The 17,400-nt window shown below is 41.1% G+C and overlaps 1 protein-coding gene across 1 annotated transcript in view; it reads left to right on the top strand.

Annotated features, from left to right (window-relative positions):
* The window catches only part of EXT2 (exostosin glycosyltransferase 2), a 173,127-nt gene that overhangs the window by 154,816 nt on the left and 911 nt on the right, over positions 1-17,400 (top strand). Inside the window, exons 11-13 of the mRNA XM_037838816.1 lie at positions 7,569-7,712; positions 9,526-9,654; positions 11,327-11,409. Of these exons, the coding sequence (XP_037694744.1) occupies positions 7,569-7,712; positions 9,526-9,654; positions 11,327-11,409 (356 nt within the window). The remainder of the gene's footprint in view (positions 1-7,568; positions 7,713-9,525; positions 9,655-11,326; positions 11,410-17,400) is intronic.

Here is a 17,400-nt window from a genome sequence, read left to right as displayed (position 1 = left end):
CAAAAGATGGAAGCAACTCAAGTGTCCATCAACCAATGAATGGATATACAAAACGTGATATATACCTACAACAGAATATTATTCAACCATAAAAAGGAATGACGTTCTGATAGATGGAAAAATAGGAATGAACCTTGAAGACGTGGAGTAAAATAAAACATACACAAAAGGATAGATATTGTATGATCTTACTGATAGGAAATTAATTAGAATGAGCAAACTCAGAGAGTCAGAATCTAGAATATTAGTTACCAGGGGACAGGGTAGGGATAGGGAATAGGAAGTTAAGGCTTAAAATGTACAGGGTTCCTATTTGGAATGATGTAAATATTTAGATAATGGATGGTGATAGTGTTAATCACATTCTGAATGTGATTAACGGCACTGAAATATATATCTGAATGTGGTTGGGGGGAATGTTAGGTGTATGTACAGTGACAGAATAAGAGTTGAAAAAAAAAATTCCATGGAACTGCACCACAAACAGTGAACCTTAAGTTAAACCATGGACTGTAGTTGGTGGTACAATTGTAAAGGTGTGCTTTCATCAATTGTAATAAATGTTCCACACAGTGCAAAGTGTTGGTGATGGGGTGGTGTTTGAGAATCCTGTGTTTTTTGCATGATTATTCTGTAAACCCACAACTTCTCTAATAAAGAAAAAAAAAGATAACTGATTAAAAACTGGGAAAAAAAATAGCTGTTTGACTTATGCTCGCTCACTATTCTTTTTTACCTTCATTAAACAATCCCTGAGACTAGACTGAGAAACAGTACGATCCATCCTGGAGTTGAGATGATGGAAATAAAAATGATTTCATGTTTAGTGGGTCGTAAGGATGACAAAATTAGAAAACCCATGACCCCCCCTCAAACTCGCATCACTCTCTCTCTTCTTTATTATCTCCTAAGAGATTCACTGCCTCATGAAAGATGGCAGTTGTTTAATCTTTCCTCAGCTGCTTTTTGCCTTCCTGTCCTTTTCTGTCCCAGAGCCTCACAGATGACAAGGTTCTAGTAGGTCTCCGATGTCCTGTGTGGAATCTCACTGGGGTTTGCTACATAGCTGATAGGAGTTCCTTCTTTTAATGGTGTGAGCGTATGGCTTTCTTTGCTAAATGGAAACCACATTCATGAAGAGTCTTAAGTTTTTAGAAGATGAGTACTGGTGTGATCAAGGGGTTTTGTCATTCTCCTGCTTTCCGCACCCCATTCTTTTTCCATCCTGGTCATTCCTCTTGCGCAGGTGACTCTGACTGTATCTGCCAGTAGCACCACAGAACCAAAGAACACTAACACTGAATGTGATTTGAGACACCGTAATCTGACTTTATTTTACAAGTGAGGGACTAAGCTTGGGGAAGTGATGGGCTTTTTAGAATCAGAAGAGTGAGAAATCATATGACTTCATGAGCAGAGGACTGGACTGGGAATTAGGACTCAGCTTCAACTTGAACTTGCAGTGTAACCTTGGGAAAGCCACTTCCTCTCCGGGTCTCAGTTTTCTCATCTGTGAGGGAACTGGACTGAGAGATCTCTGCCTTCCAAGTGATAGCTCTAAGACTGCAGTTCTCCAAGATGGCTTAGACGGGGGTCAACAGCTCAGACTGCCAACATGTGAGTCTTCTTACATCCATTGAAGACACATGATTATACCATCTGGTGAGATGGTACAGATACAGGATGAGTCAGGTGTTTTAAAGCCATCTTTTTTAGTAGTATCTTCCTAATAGTGGTAAACTTTGAAAGATTTGATATCACACATTCCTCTGTCAATTGTGGCCAACCCCAGTCTTTCTCTTTCCCTTCACCCTTGCTCCTGGCCCACAGAAAGAACATGAAAGGCTTGGAGACCATGTCTGCCAGCACCAGGGCACTAACCCCCAGCCAGAGTAGGGCAAATGGGAACGCTGCCAGAATCCCAGAAGCCCTCCCATATTACTGCTTTTCCTGCTTGCCTTATTTTAAGCAGAACTCTGCTCTGGGTTGGTAAGGTCTCTTGGGCAGACTGAAGTGATCTAACGGGTAAAAATATATCACACAGCATCGGGAATTGTAAAAACCAATTGGCATTAGGAAATGCCAGGTGACAATGTCTGGGTTCCCTTGGTCTTGATGGCATCAGCACTGAATTGTGTCCCAGACATAGACAAAGGCTCTTTGGCTTTTTGCAAATCACCCCCTTGACAAAAACGGCCATCCACCAGTGTAATTAAAAGCATGAGCTGAAAATAAAGCCAATCAGTCCCTCCATTCCACTTCATTCCAGGAAATTCCAAATATAAAAGGTGCACTTTGTTCCCAGAGGGCTGAGAGTGAATCCTATGACTGACTCCTCTGTGGAAACCAGCTTGGAATTGGAGACCAGCCAGCTGCAGGGGCCTGCTCTGCCTTTCCATTCTGGGCAGCAGGTAGGATAAAGCCCAAAGAGAAGAAGGGCTTCTAATTCAAGGTTTGCATGTTCGGTTTCTTGCATCTCTGTCTTGGCTGACCCAGGCATGTGACCACAGAGTTTGACTGGTTCATAGAGTTCTGTCCCACTTTGATGATAAGGGATTGGCAAAACTCAGAATGTGTGCAAGGAAAGAAATGCAACCCTTGTCCAGTTTGTTGAAACTTACTTAGATCCTTATTTCCTCTATTTTCCTCACTTCTTCCCTAGCTCACTTCTCTTGGCTAGTGAGTCCTGGTACATGTGGCTTCTGTCTCACCCAGTGGCAATATCCCCATGGAACAGTGCCTTTGAAAGCATGGTGACTATAGCAGCCACTTCAGAGAGTTACTTTTCTCCTAGAGCTGACCCGTGATTTCATAATGTATATCCCAGATGGGCGCCACCTGTTGTTACACCTCCCCTCCTCCCCTTTTCCCCCAGTCCGTTTCCTGAATCTGACTGTGGTTAGCACACACCCTAAGTTTAAAATGCACTCTCTAAGCTATTCAGGAGCATTTATTGGGTACCCATATGCGTATGGCATTTTAAACAAAGTCAAATAATTCAGGCCATGCTATTTAGAAACTCACAACTTGTAACAGATCACAGTCGATGAGTTAGTTTCCCTGGAAACAGGTGAGTGAGGAGGAAGATCTAAGATTTTAGCACTAAAAGGACATTTGAAGGTCGCTTAATCTAAGCCCCAGAATGAAAGCAGGACAACTTGAGTAGGCCAGTCACACGACCCAGCAGCAGCAGAGCTAGTCCTGGACTACTTCAACCATGTCGTGTCTGGTTTGCTTTCTGTAGGAGGCAAGAGTCAGTCTAGGCTCCCTCCTGTGGGCATTTAAACAAAGATAATCTGATCCTCCAGTAAAGGGAAGCCACAAAAGGCCTCAGGAGGTTTAAAAAAAATAACAGCAACCTTGGAAATAGATAAGTGAGCAGAGCTGGGAGTCCATAGAGGAGGAAATTTCCATGATCCAGGTAAAAGGTTGTTAGGACCAATATTATAAAAATTAAAATGGAATGAAATAGAGGGTGGTGTTATTAATACAGTCTCTGTTTGAAAGTAGAGTATAATGTTGTGGCCCAAAATATATGGACTGCCAGATTATTGCTGAGTCCCTAACCAAGGCATAAATCTAAACTTCTGTCCTCAAAGATACATGCGATTAAATTAATTGAGGATGCTTTATATGGAGGACTTCAATAGTACAGACAAGCAATTTAATAATGGCTTTGTGACTTGAAGATAGCTATGGAAACACTATTAACTAGAACTACAGGGATATAATGTGAAGTTTCAAATGCCTGTAATACATATAAAGGCTTCTGTTAGTAATGACAAAAACCTGAACCCAGGGCATTTTCCCTGAGGTAAAAAGAAAAAAATAATTGAAAATAATCGAGTGGGGGCTAGGTAGCCATGAGGAAAGGGGGATAGAGTTTGAGTTCTTGCTCTTCTAGCTGGGAAAATGCTTTACTGTATACATTATAGGCTTTGTACTACACTGGTGCTTGATTAGAGAGGGCCCATCCCATTCCGTTCCACTCGGTTTTGATCCTGTAGTCAACTGCAGAGTTATAGATGAAGTGACGAGGATGGTATCTTGATTGTATCCAGCTGCCTGAAATAAGTCAAGGGCAGAGAGACCCCTAACAGCCCTTACTAAAGGCTCCAAAGGAATCAAAATTCGGGGCACCTCTGATGCTTTTAGAACACCATAGTTTAGCATTCTGTGACCCTGTGTCACCCAGTTCAATCTCTGGAGAGAAGTCTGCTAAGTAACTTCACCTAACGGTAAGAAAACTGAAATTTTAACAGCATTTGACCCTAAAACTGAGCCAGTGTTACCACTGGAAACGGGGGCTTTACAAGGACAGCGATTTGAACTTCCTCTGCATGAATTAGAGAGCTATGTTAACTCAAAGTAAACAGGGAAATGCAGCTTCCATCTTTAGATGACACACCCCTTTTCCTCCACCTTTCCCATCCTTTGTTTTTAGTTTATGTGTGGCTTGGAGCCCTTCAGAAGTGTCTTTAATTCAACTGTAGTGAACCTGTGATTGGGGCATTGGCATGACTTGAACAGATAGGTGCTTGTTCCTGAGGAAATTAAGCTGGCAATGGACTTAACAGAGTCTGCCCAGGCCCACAGACCAAACAGAAGTTATAGCTCACACACTGTGTTGTTGTTCTGTGCTCTATAAAACTGAAATAGTGTCATATTATTTTAATCTGCTGAAATACCAGTCCTTGTGTAGAGAGAACACAACAGCAGCATTACACATCTGAGGAAATGTTTGACATGGATTCATTTGTCTGCAGCTATTAGGGTGATGCCTGTGGCCGGTTAACTCTGTTGGGTACAACATGGTGTTAATGAGACCGAGATCGTGGGTCTGAGCCCTCTTCGGTGAGCTGATTTCACACAAAGGAAAGCTCTTTTTATAGCCTCAGACCATGCCCAAGACCCAGTCAGACATCCCACAAAAGCATGTAGGTGATCACAAGGAAGACTGGGCAAGACAGGGTAATGACTCAGCAAATAGCCCTTTACCCACTTCTGGAAAAGCGATTTAAAACATGTGCTTTAGCTATGGTGGATTATTACTGTGATCTTCATATAGTAAGGATATCACAGTATTATTAATGGTGACTGTTGATGAATGTTGTTGCAAGCTGTCTTCCTGAATCAAGTAGTACACTAGCCCTGGCAGTGAAGAAAAGAGAAAGACACTGTTCACTTGCTTTCACGTGAGCTCATTGCCTGCTGGGATTCTACCCATTCATGCAGTTAGCAAGTGTACTGGCTGCTGCCACATGCCAGGCACTGTTCTTTGTACTTGGGATACCACAGTAAATAAGCTGTTTCTGTCCTCATGGAGTTTACATTCTCCTGGAAGAAAATACCTAAGAAATAAGTAAAAAACAAATGACCAGAATAATTTGAGAAAGTGAGTTTGGTAAAGAAAAACCTGGGTGAAGAGATGTGATGAAGAGTGGCCTGCTGGGGGATGGTGTTTACCTTGGATAGGAAGGTCGAAGAAGGCCTCTCGAAGTCGTTAACATTATCAGAGACCTGACTGATGAGAAGGAACCAGCCTTTTGAAGAGCTAGGAGAACATTCCAGCTAGAAGAAATAGCCAGTGAGGCATAGTTATGGTTAAGGAGCAGAGACACCCCTGAAGTGGTGGTCGGGGGTGGGGGGGTAGTGGTATGGTAAGAGAAGTTGCAGAGGGCATAGGTCCTTTAAAAGATGGTAAGGAGTTTCACTATTATTTTTAGTATAATGGGAAGCCATTTTTTGTTTTGTTTCAGGGATGGAGCATTATTGAAAGATTATTTTTATGGGTGGGGAGTGCTACCATGCTGGGTCTGACCTTGGGAAGGGCATTGAGGCATCCTCCCTGGACTTGACGCTCGGGTGCTGGGGGAGCCACTTGTTGCTGCATGATGTGATCGTATGACTTTTATTTGTGTGTGTGTGTGTGTGTTCATATGATAGGGTGGAGGCTACTGGTTGCCTTGGGCCAAGATTCTTTTAGGACCCATCCTTTTAGGAATGCTATAAAAAATGGTTCGGAAGGGTGAGAGTGGAAGCAAGGAGACAAGGTTAAAGCCTATTACAGTAATCTAGGTGAGATGATGGTCGTTTGACCTAGAGGGAGCGGCAGTAAGAGGCAAGAGTGACTAGAAAGAGGTAGTAAGAAGTAGAGCCAAAAGGATCTGCTAATGGATTGGATGTGGGAGAAGAGAGGATGGAAAGAATAAAGGCTGACTTCTAGCTTCTGGGCCTGAGGAATTGGATGAGTGATTTACTGAGATAGAGAAGATTGAGAGAGTGACTTCTTTGGAGCTATGGAATCAAGAGTCATGTTTTGGACATGTCAAGTTTGAGATGCCTTTGTTTCTTCAGATGGAGATATCGAGTAAGTAGTCAGTTTTCTTAGGAAAGTTCAGAGCTAACTATAGGTATAAATTTAGAGAAAGAGAGTTTGAATAAAGGAAAAGGGCCCAGGACTGAGCCCTCAGGAACTCTAGCATTTAGGGGTCTGGTAAAGGATGAGCAGCCAACAGTGGAGCTTGAGAAGAGACGACCATGAGTAGCTGGTAAACCGTCAATACTCATTAATAGTATCGATGCCCTCTCTTTTGAAGATTACACTGAATTATACAGGAATACATGGGGAGAGGTATTGAAAGCACCCATCTCCAACTGTATAGTGTGTCTTAGAGCACTGGAAAAACCAAGAGAACATTGCACTGTAATGACAAAAACTTCTGCTACTACTCAGGGGCAAGGCTAGGGGTTGCACTTGGAGCCTTTAGCACTACTCTCTCCACAATCCCTATCAGCCCCTCCATCCCCACCAAATAATCAACTTCCTGAGTGTGACAGCACGGAGCTTCATGTCCCTTAGCGTCACTAACCAGTGACTGCTTTAAGGCCTTCCATTCTATACAGCCTGAAGCCATTAGCTTTGCCACTTGGATTCTGTACTTTGTTTTTCATATATAGGCACAATAAATATTTTTTTAAATATTTTTAAAAATCTGTTTAGTTCAACAGAACTGTATTTAAGAACCTTTCTAAATATGGAAATCAAGTTTTTGTGTTCAATATGTTACAGATTGTAGTATCAGACAACTCCTCTATACTTTAGGCTTCTGAGAGGTCAGAAGAATGGGTGTGTGCTCAGCACAAATTGATGCTTTCTTCAGAAATATATATTTTAAAGTTTTCCTAATCATCAAAATCTAGTACACATTAGGACAGCTGAGTTATGTGGTTCCATGTATTCTTCGTGAGTTCATTAAATATGAAACTTATTTCATTAATCATATGTTAAGAGATTACCTATCTCAGCCAATTCAGTAAGCTATTATTCCACATTCCTTGAAATTTCCAAGCAAGGGTAGGAAGTTTTGGAAGAAATCAGAATCAAATCTGTCTTTGAATATTGGCAGAATAGCTGGTACTTATTCAATTGAACCTCTTCAGAAGGCCATTTTTCAGTCTGAAGGTTTGAACCTCGGGAGTCGGTTGATACCTGTGTGGATAACTCATCACTGTGCCTGGTTGATGTCTGACATGGGCATTGATTACTGATGTGTTTCTCTTCTTAGGTCTGGCGGGAGTTTCCTGACCGGTTGGTGGGTTACCCAGGTCGCTTGCATCTCTGGGACCATGAGATGAGTAAGTGGAAGTATGAGTCTGAGTGGACGAACGAAGTGTCCATGGTGCTCACAGGGGCAGCTTTTTATCACAAGGTAAGGGGAAGGGCAGGCTGGGGGCAAATGGGTCTGGGTTGACAAAACTGAGAGTATGATACTCATTTTTAATTTCGTGTCATTTTCGATACTTGCTGCTGAATCTAGGAAGGGTGTTCTCCTTAGAGGGTTTGGAAAGGCAATGCGGTATGATATTTCTTTTTTTTTTTAGAAAAAAAAAGCTATTGTTTTTCTGATTATACGAGTAATACATGCTCATAGTAGAAAGTATGGAAAACTCAGAAAAACAAAATAAAGAAGAAAAGTCGCTTGAAGTCTTTTCACCTAGAGATAACCGTTATTGTTTGCATGATTTTTCCAGCTTGGCTTACATTTATCTACTACGCATACACATAGACACAGTTGTGAGTATTCTCATTAGCCTGTTTTTTTCAGGTTTTATGAGCATTTTCTCATATCTTTGACATTTCTTAATTCTTAACATAATTGGCTAATATGCCATTATATTAATATGTGATAATTTATATATAACCATTCCTCTGTAGTTGAATATTTAGGTTGTTTCTAAATTTTTTTGCTATTTTAAATAATGCCATAATTAAGGTCCATTTTCATAACTGTATTTGTGACCATTATTATAGATGCCTAGAAGTGGAATTATAGTATCAAAGAGTATGAACATTTTGGGAGTCTTTGGTATTTATTGATCAATTGTTTTCAATATTGTTTGTGTTGATTTTCATTCCAACAGCAAAATATAAAACTGATTTTGTTACCATACCCTCCCTTTCATGAAATATGTGGGGGGAAAAATTCAAACTTAGTTATTTTGATAAGTGAAAATGGTATCTTATTGTTTTAAACTTTTATTTGACTTGATTAGTGATGAAGTCAAAATTCCTTTTGTGTATATATTGTTAGCCTTTTGTACTTCCTCTCTTCTGAGAATTGTCAGTTCAAATTTTGACTATCTGTTAGGGAGAGAGGAAGGATATGCCTTTGACTTTCGAATATTCAGTGCTCCCTGGGAGTATATGGTTTAAACAAACAATAACAACTTGTCCTGTGTCAGCAGTGGCAAAAGGAACTGGTGTGAGGAGAAAGATCTGTTAAATTCAGAACAATAAATTTAATTTAGCTAAATCTATAATGTTGTCTGTTGTGAGCTCAGCTTTGCTACTCCCATGTTTTTCAGGACTCTAGATTCAGAAATGAATTTTTGTTCTTGGCAAATAAAAAGACCAAAGTTTATAATTCTTGGGATTTATGGTAGTAGACTCTGTGTACTTCTTTTTCTCTTTGTTTTAATTTTGCCCATGAAATTCTACCTATTTCATACATGTAGATTATGGTAGTCTCAGAAGTGCCTCGTTTTTGTTCACTTTAAAAAGCACACCTTTCCTGCATCAGTGCACTGTTATTTTATGTCTGTTTCTATTTGCAGTCTCTGGAAAGAAGATAGACACAGGGAGCAGACATTGTGACTCAAGGGGAAGGATTTAGTAAAGATCGATATGTAGTGTGTGTGTGTGTGTGGACAACATTTATTAAACACATGATACATTTATCAGTCTGAAGGGCCTGTATCCCACCAGGGCTTCACACCGTGCTTCTCCTTTGCTTACAGTTGGTTTGTTTTTTGTTTTTTTTTTAAGAGTGACCATGTTAAAGATGATGCTTGGCCACTAGACCGAAAGTGGTCCAAGACTTCCTTTGCCCTTTCTATTGAGACAGACTTGTGGTTAATCTTATGAGAAAGAGCTCAGCCTCATGCCGTGATGTGGTTGCCTCTCAGATGCCAGCCGAAGGGAGCTGCTATTTGAATGCCTCTTCTTTTTGTCTCTTCTGACAGTATTTCAATTACCTGTATACCTACAAAATGCCTGGCGATATCAAGAACTGGGTGGATGCTCACATGAACTGTGAAGACATTGCCATGAATTTCTTGGTGGCTAACGTCACAGGGAAAGCTGTCATCAAGGTAGGAGGCGACCTTGTCCCTCTGCCACTCAGTTGCTTTGTAATCTTGGGCAAGTCTCCATTTCTTTGAGCCTAACTATAAACGAAGTGTTGGACTATCAACTTTAAGCTCCCTTTTAGCTGTGAGAGTCTGTGGTTGACTCACAATGTAAAATAGAAGCTAGGCTCTGCCAAATTAATCATATATTCTTTTTTATACATTTCCTTAGTTATAGTTTTTAATGGTCCCTATCAGAGATAAAGCTGTGATAGTCACTCTATAAATGATGTTTTTAACGAAAGTTTAATTTTCAAAGTCTATTTGGAATCTAGTACTGTTAGCCAAAGGACTCAGTTTATGTCTTTCTTAAGGCAGTTGGTTTTTATTTTTTATAGACATTGAGAAGATAGTATTCCTTATACAATTATGTAACTGTAGTTCTACAAACATTGTTTTTAAACATCAATTACCAGTTTTTAAAAATACCTTTCCTGTGGTATACTAAAAATCTGAGAGTGCTTAAGGATTCTACAGGGTTTTTATATCTATAATACACATCAATTTATTCTTGAAATGAAGACTTTTCTCAGATAAAATACCTAGATATGTAAAGAGAGTGTACTTCTTTAGATGAGTGGGATCATCTTGACCTTTTGTCCTTCTGGATTAGAATTCCATGTGTGGCAAAGCTTCCCAGATTCCCAGGGGAATTTATACTGGGGACATGGTATGGCATTCTCCACTGATTCCTCATGCTATTAACTGATGAGAGAAGCCAGATTAAACCAAAGAGACTAAGGAAAGAGGAATAATCTCTGCTCACTGAACTTGACCCAATCCTCACCCCCTCCCCCTGCTATCCATAACTCAATGAACAGCTGACAACAGGGAATGTTATTTTATTTTAAAGAATGTAACTTATGAGGTTACTTTTAAAGGGACTCCTCTCATCCCCAGTTTTATTTTTTAATGTGCTTCAACATGTTTTTAGCTGTGGCTCCTTACTCTGCCCGTAATTTCAAGTGGTTGTACTTAACTTAGTTGCCTAGCTTGCTTTCCCTCCCATGTCTCCATCTTCCTTAGGTAGGGTAGAAACCTCCCCTGGGTTTGCTAGAAAAATCATTAGAAGGTTAAGGTTGTTTGGGAGGGTGGCAGAGAGTCATGGAATAGGATTCAGAAGGTGAAGGACCATTGGATTTTTTTTCCTGATTTGAAGGAACTAAAAAATAGCCTGCATTTTCAAAAACATAAGTGCTTCTCATAGCATTTGCCATGAGATAGAAGAAGGAGAAAGAGGGTCTGTTGGAACTGAGGTTATGGTGAAAGTTATGGGAAGCTGTATTTCATCGCCCTTATGGCTGCAAGAACAAATGGTGTTTATATAAGGTCCTTGGCAGTGAGAAAACAGTCATTAAACAGGACTGAAGGAGCTTGTCATCACCACTTCTTTCCAGTTACAGAAGGCAAAAGCTCTCCAATCCTTTTTTATTGGGCCCTTGCGAGTTTTAGCTGAGCCAGACGGAATTGAGTGGGGAATGGTGAGGTGTGTATCTGTGTATGTGCACGCATGTGTGTGTGCTGAGAGAGCAAGCATCTCAGCTTACAGCCCAGAAGCGCACAAAGCAGTGCCACAAGCATGATTTTATTGTTGTTGGCACTGACAGCCAGGTATGTTTTTGTGTTCCACTGGCAGGTAACCCCACGAAAGAAATTCAAGTGTCCGGAGTGCACAGCCATTGATGGGCTTTCACTAGACCAGACGCACATGGTGGAGAGGTGAGTGAGCTTCTAACCAAAAGTCTGCCCTAGGCTCTGATCCCCATTTCCTGCCTTGGGCCTGTTTATGGGACTTTTTTGGAGATATAAGGACAGCAGCTGGTAGCCATAGTCACCTCCTTTTGCACTTTGGAAACTGGGTTAGTTCAAGCCCAGGTCACCCAAGAATTAATTTGGAATGCTACTCACTCAATTTGTAATGGCTGAAAGGGTCTTAAAAATATAGCTGGCCTTAAGCTCCAGAAGCCGCATTCTCCATGTAGCCTAAGCAGTTAACCATCTACAGTCATTTGAGTGGAAGCTAGTTAATTCCAAGGAAATACTGGACTGTTTTTAAGGGTAATAGCTCCATGTTAGAGTAAAAGTTTGGTTAGAAAGAATTAAACCAAACCCACCAGAGACACCTGCCAAGGACAGGATTGAAAACAAAATTCTTTACATTACAGAGAGAAAAAAGCAGGGAAGCTCTGAAATATTCCCTTTATTGTGACTCAACAAGCACACCTTTGTATGGAATGTAAGACTAAGCCTTGTAGGTGAGTGTAGAAGAAGTGGGAGACATATGTCCTGTCTTATAACCATTATGTTCTTGTACTAAACTTAGTAATTCTCACTTGAATCCAAAAGGTCCTCGAACTTCGAAGCACTTGAATCAATTCAACTTCTTCCAAAAGGCAGCTCCTTACACTATGGCAGGCTTTCAGATCCCAGTAGCACTATTGTCAAGGGACCAAAACTCACTGAGCAAATGTTATAGTAGCTTCCAGAATGAGATCTCTAATTCAAGTTTCCACAGATCACATATGCATCTACTTGCCGCATTTATTTTGGAAACCTGTTAGCCATGTCAAGATCCTTCGGGCCTGCAGGATTTTTGTACAGAACATTGGTCATTTGGCCTAGATTCTTCTATAATGCTTTACTCCTTACTCTCTAAACAAGAGAGGGCATATGTCTATGGCTTCTTTGGTAAGCCATAGAAGGTTTTTGAACAGGGACTAGCTTGATGAAAGAATTGCCTTGTTTTAGTTTCTTGGACTGCTCAAGCAAATGCCAAGATATGGGTCAGGTTAAACAGTGGAAATTTATTGGTTCATGGTTTTGAGGCCAAGAGAAAGCCCAAATCAAGGTGTCATCAAGACGATGCTTTCTTCCCAAAGATTGGCATTCTGGGGCTGGCTGCTGGTAATCCATTGTCCTCAGCTTCTCTGTCACATGGCAATGTATATGGCAGCTTTTCCTGGTCTCTCCATTCTCTTCTGAGTTCTGTTGAATTTCAGCTTACTTCTTTCTGAGGCTTTCTCTTTCTGCCTGAATTTCATTCTGTTTATAAAAGACTCCAGTACTAGGATTAGGACCCATCCTTATTCAATTGGGCCACACTTTAACTGAAGTAACCTCACCAAAAGGTCCTACTTAAAGTGGGTTCACGCCCACAGGAATGGATTAAGTTTAAGAACATGTTTTTCTGGGTACGCACAGCTTCGAACCATCACACGTCTAGAGATTAATTTGGAAGTAGTGCCTAGGATGGAATGAAGAGTGAAGAGACTGAAGAAAGACAACCAGTTAGGAGGCTTGAGCTAAATTGAGCTTGGAAAGGAAGGGATGAAGTAAGTTGCAAGAGATTTTTTTGCAAAGACAGATATGCTGGAATTTTGTTTCCAACTGGGTAGATATGGAGAGTTTATGGAGAAGGAGTTCAAAAGAGATAACTTTTAGTCTTGAGTCAAGAGGAATGGTAGTATCTTTAACAGGATAAATAACATAGAAGGAAATAGTACTTAGGTGAGGGTTTGGGGGAATGATTGCCCCTTTAATAGTGTAACTAACAGGACAGGAGGAGAGGTTAATCGTGGGAGAAGCTGGAGAACAATAAGGTAGGTGATTTGGAGGGTTTGCCCTCTATGTAGATAGATAGAGGTATGGAGGGGGCAATTAGAAATGTGGGACTAGAACTTCAGAGAGAAGTTTAAAACAAAGATAGATACTTGAAAGGCATTTGCCCAAATGCAGTAATTGGCTGAAGAAAAGCCAAGGGCTGAATCTTGAGAAAATCTGACATCTAGGAAACTAGTAACTGAAAACAGAGAAGCAGTGACTCGAGAGGTCAAGGGAGAACCAGGAAATGCTGTGCTCAGAAGCAAGAGAGGAGCAAGGAGCATGTAGACTGGGAAAAGTCTTTGGATTCAGAGGTCATTGGTGACCTTGAAACAAATAATTTCATTAAGTGATAGAAACAAGTAACTTCATAGAGCCAAAGGTTTCAGAGTGCAAGTCAGTGGTGAAGGAGTCAGGTTAGTGAATGTACAATACCCTTTTGGGAAATCTAATAGGGAATGGAAGGAAAGAAATCTCAAAATATATTAGAAACTGAGAGCAAAAGTGTTTGGATTAAAGATGGAACAACTGAGTTTTAAAATAAGGAGTATAAATGTGATTGGGAAAGTCATATGGACCACACTGCCCTTTGTCTAGTTTATGGATGGATGAGTAGAAAAATGGGGGAAGGAAGGAAACAAACAAACAAAGGCACCTAGTGTTCTTTTTTACTTTAATTGCTGTTTTTCATGTTAATTATTATTCTTGTTATTTTTGTGTGTGTGGTAATGAAGGTGTCAGGGATTGATTTTGGTGATGAATGCACAACTATGAATTGGTACTGTGAACAATCAAATGTATGCTTTGTTTTGTATGACAGCATGGTATGTGAATATATCTCAATAAAATGAATTTTAAAAAAAGGAGTATAGATTGGAAGGGAGGAGGATATGATTTAAACCATCTTGGGTACACTGACAGATGGAGTTAGAATTTTCTGATTGCTTTGGTTTTTAATAGTTCTCCTTTCAGAATTCACATTTTGCACAAAGCAGTGAAAACGTTTAGCAAGTTAACAAGTGTATACCCTTGCATTGGGTTTTTCTGTTCAGTAAGCTTGTTTATCCTATATTGGGGGTTTGGGATCAGAAATTTCAGTTGTGTAGGACAGTAGTTTGTACTGGTTTTAGGATCTGCCATTCTTTAGGAACCATGAGAATGTGTAGCTGTTCATTTTGGCCAGTAGCTTCATCAAGGTCAGAGTAGTATGGCAGAGAGGCAATACTGATTTAAGAAAAAGAACATAAGGTTTTTATTCAGACCAATCTATTCATATTATAAGCTTGCCACTTATTAGCTAACTGACGTACGGAAATTCACTCACCTCCTCTGAATTTTCAATCATCTTGTCTCCTAAAATAGGATACTAATATCTATCAGATTGCTATGTCCATTCATACATTCAGCGAATATTTATTAAATGTCTTTGTGCCAAGCACATGTTATACACTAGAGACAAATTAAGTAATAATACATGAAAGCCCATAGCACAGTGTCTGGCAATGTTCGTTTCTTCCCCAGGTTCCCTAGCATCCGTCCTAAAGGCCCCAGTTGCTTTAGGTAATAGTATATCTTTGAAAGGAAAGCAGAAAGCCATCAGTCCTTGCTCTTCCAAACCCTTCCATCAGTTCAGAGACTGTTACAAGTCTTTGAACATTGGCAGTTCTTACTATGTTCATATTTGATTGGAAAACCAAAGCCAGGGAACAGTTACCGACAGTATAGCTGGACCCCTGACAGAACAACTCAGGTGGGCCCCCAGCAAACAGCCAAACTCATTATCTAGCTTAGCCTGTTCCCTAACCCAGATCCCCTGTGAGAAAAAAAAGTAAGAAACACTGCCATTACCTGGCAGGAGAGTTAAAGACCAGTACCCTTCAGAAGGGGCCAGCTGCTTCTCCGAGGTAGGCTGTGTGGAGGAGAAAGAAGTACTCACTAGACCTGGGTTAGCCAGGGGCAGCTGTCAACAAGTCAAGCTGGCCTGAGCCCAAGTGGCTTCTTGCCTGTGGCCCATGCCCTGTTGGCAGATCTCGTTACAGAGGAGACATTGTCCTCAAGTTTCTCCACAGGGCCACGGAGCCACTGTCCTCTGCCAAGAACCATGCTGCTGCTTTAATACGTGTTCACTAGTCCCTATGTTGGGCAGGGCTGGGCTTTGCTGGCCAGAGTTACATGCATAATGACTGGAAACTGGAAGAATCTCTACATGTTTATCGGCAGAACAACTGTCAGAAGTAAACTTTGCCGAGATTTGATTTTGTTCACCACCGTCTTGACCCCTAATTTGAGGGGTGGGAAGTTGTTGTCCAGTGCTTTGCCACACCACCTTGCTAAAACTCCTCAGTCTTTTCCCCAGTCTCCCCTCAACTTAGATCCTAGGGCTACCACATCCTGAGTCCGGCAGGACTGCCAGAGGAGGGAAACTCAGTTACGGGCGCGTTATAGTAGAGTGTAATGAAAACAGCAAAGGCTTTATTGCCAGTGTCAGCCCGGATCTGAAACCCACCTCCTCTACTTTCTAGCTCTGGGTCCTTGGGCAAGTTATTTAATCTCTCGGAGCCATGATTTCTGGATCTATACAATGAGGCTACAGTAAACCCAACTTTTCAGGGGGACTTTGAAGAATCAGTGAGATTACATGTTAAATTATCTGGCACATAATAGGTGCTCAACAGTTGTTGATTTCTAGCCCCTCCCCTGGGGCCCTAGAATTACGTATGTAGATAAATTCATCATCTCTAGGTTAAGACCTTAGCCTCAAGGGCCAGAATGCCTGGGTTTGTTTCTGCTGCTACCTGTTTGACCTTTGGGCAGTTTACTTAACTTCTCTGTGCCTCAGTCTTTCCAACATAAAATGGGAATAATAACAGGACCTACACCATAGGAGTGCTGTGAGGATTGAGTTAATATGTAAAAACAATTTTAACACAGCCTGGATCATGAAGTAAATATTAGTTATTGTTGATTTGAGGTGGGCATGGTGACGATCTTATTAGCTAGAAGAGCTAAAAATGAAATAATGACTTTTTTTTAAGAAACATAATGACTAAGTGAAAGAAATTGACAATGACCATCTTCTTTCTTTACTTGATTTCTTCTTAAAGCCCAAAGAACTCAAATAAAAACTTGTCTATTAAAATAATTTGAAAACAGGCTTATAATATGTCTGAGGACAGAAGAGACTGCTTCCAGTCCGTGTCTTGAAATTCAGCTCTCAAATTCAGTTTGCTCTTATTGCAGCTCTCTCAGGTGCCATGGGCCCAACTGAGGAAAGAGAGTATTGACCTTTCTGAAATCCATCCTTGAGGTCCCCTTGACTTCAAAAGCGGTTTTTACAGGCATGTTTTTTCCCTCTGGTCTGATTCTGAAGCGTCCTTATTACCCAACTGTCACACTCAGTTCTCCTGATTGACCGGAACCATTTCCCCTCATATTTGCCTGACCAGCTCACCTCTGGGGGTGGGTTGCAGATGGGGCTCCGGGGGTGGGCTGAGGTAGGGATACTGGCCTCTCCCTCTTCCAGCAGTGCTGTGCTCTTCTCCCACCAAGTTGGTTGTTGGTGCTGGTGATAGCATGGGAATGGCTAAAATTGTGAAAACAATCCTGTGATGGAAATTCAGCTTTCCCAGAAGAGCACACAGAAACTGACTGATAATTCCCAGACACCACCACTTAATTACAGGCCCTCATAAATATTGGTTGAATGAATGAAGTGTTTATTGTTTGAAATGTAGGTTCACTGCCCCATCATCTTCTTTTGCCTTCCATTGCCCCACGTGTTAAGTTCTTCTTTCTGCCTTTTAAACTTCAGTAACCTGGAGCTGAGTGAATTGGCTTTTCCTTTCTTCTGTTTGCCTTCTCTTTAGCTGGCAGAGATGGGGTTAAGAAATGCTGGCAGTTAATCCACCTTGGTTAAGGTCTGCCTGTGCTGAGCTGGAAGAATGACTGGAATTTGAGGGGGAGGGGAAGAGAGATTCTGACCTCCTCAGGCCCATGGGCTCCAATCAGCATCCCCGTTCGCTTTCTCTCACAATCACAAGAACGCTCCCCCCTCCCCCCATCACCCCTTTTATCCACATCCTTCCAGCCTAAGAATCTTGAAGCAAGCTA

Source organism: Choloepus didactylus, chromosome 6, assembly GCF_015220235.1.
Source record: "Choloepus didactylus isolate mChoDid1 chromosome 6, mChoDid1.pri, whole genome shotgun sequence".
NCBI lineage: Eukaryota > Metazoa > Chordata > Mammalia > Pilosa > Megalonychidae > Choloepus > Choloepus didactylus.
Note: the sequence above shows the minus strand (reverse complement) of the source record. Positions and strands in the feature narration are given on the sequence as shown.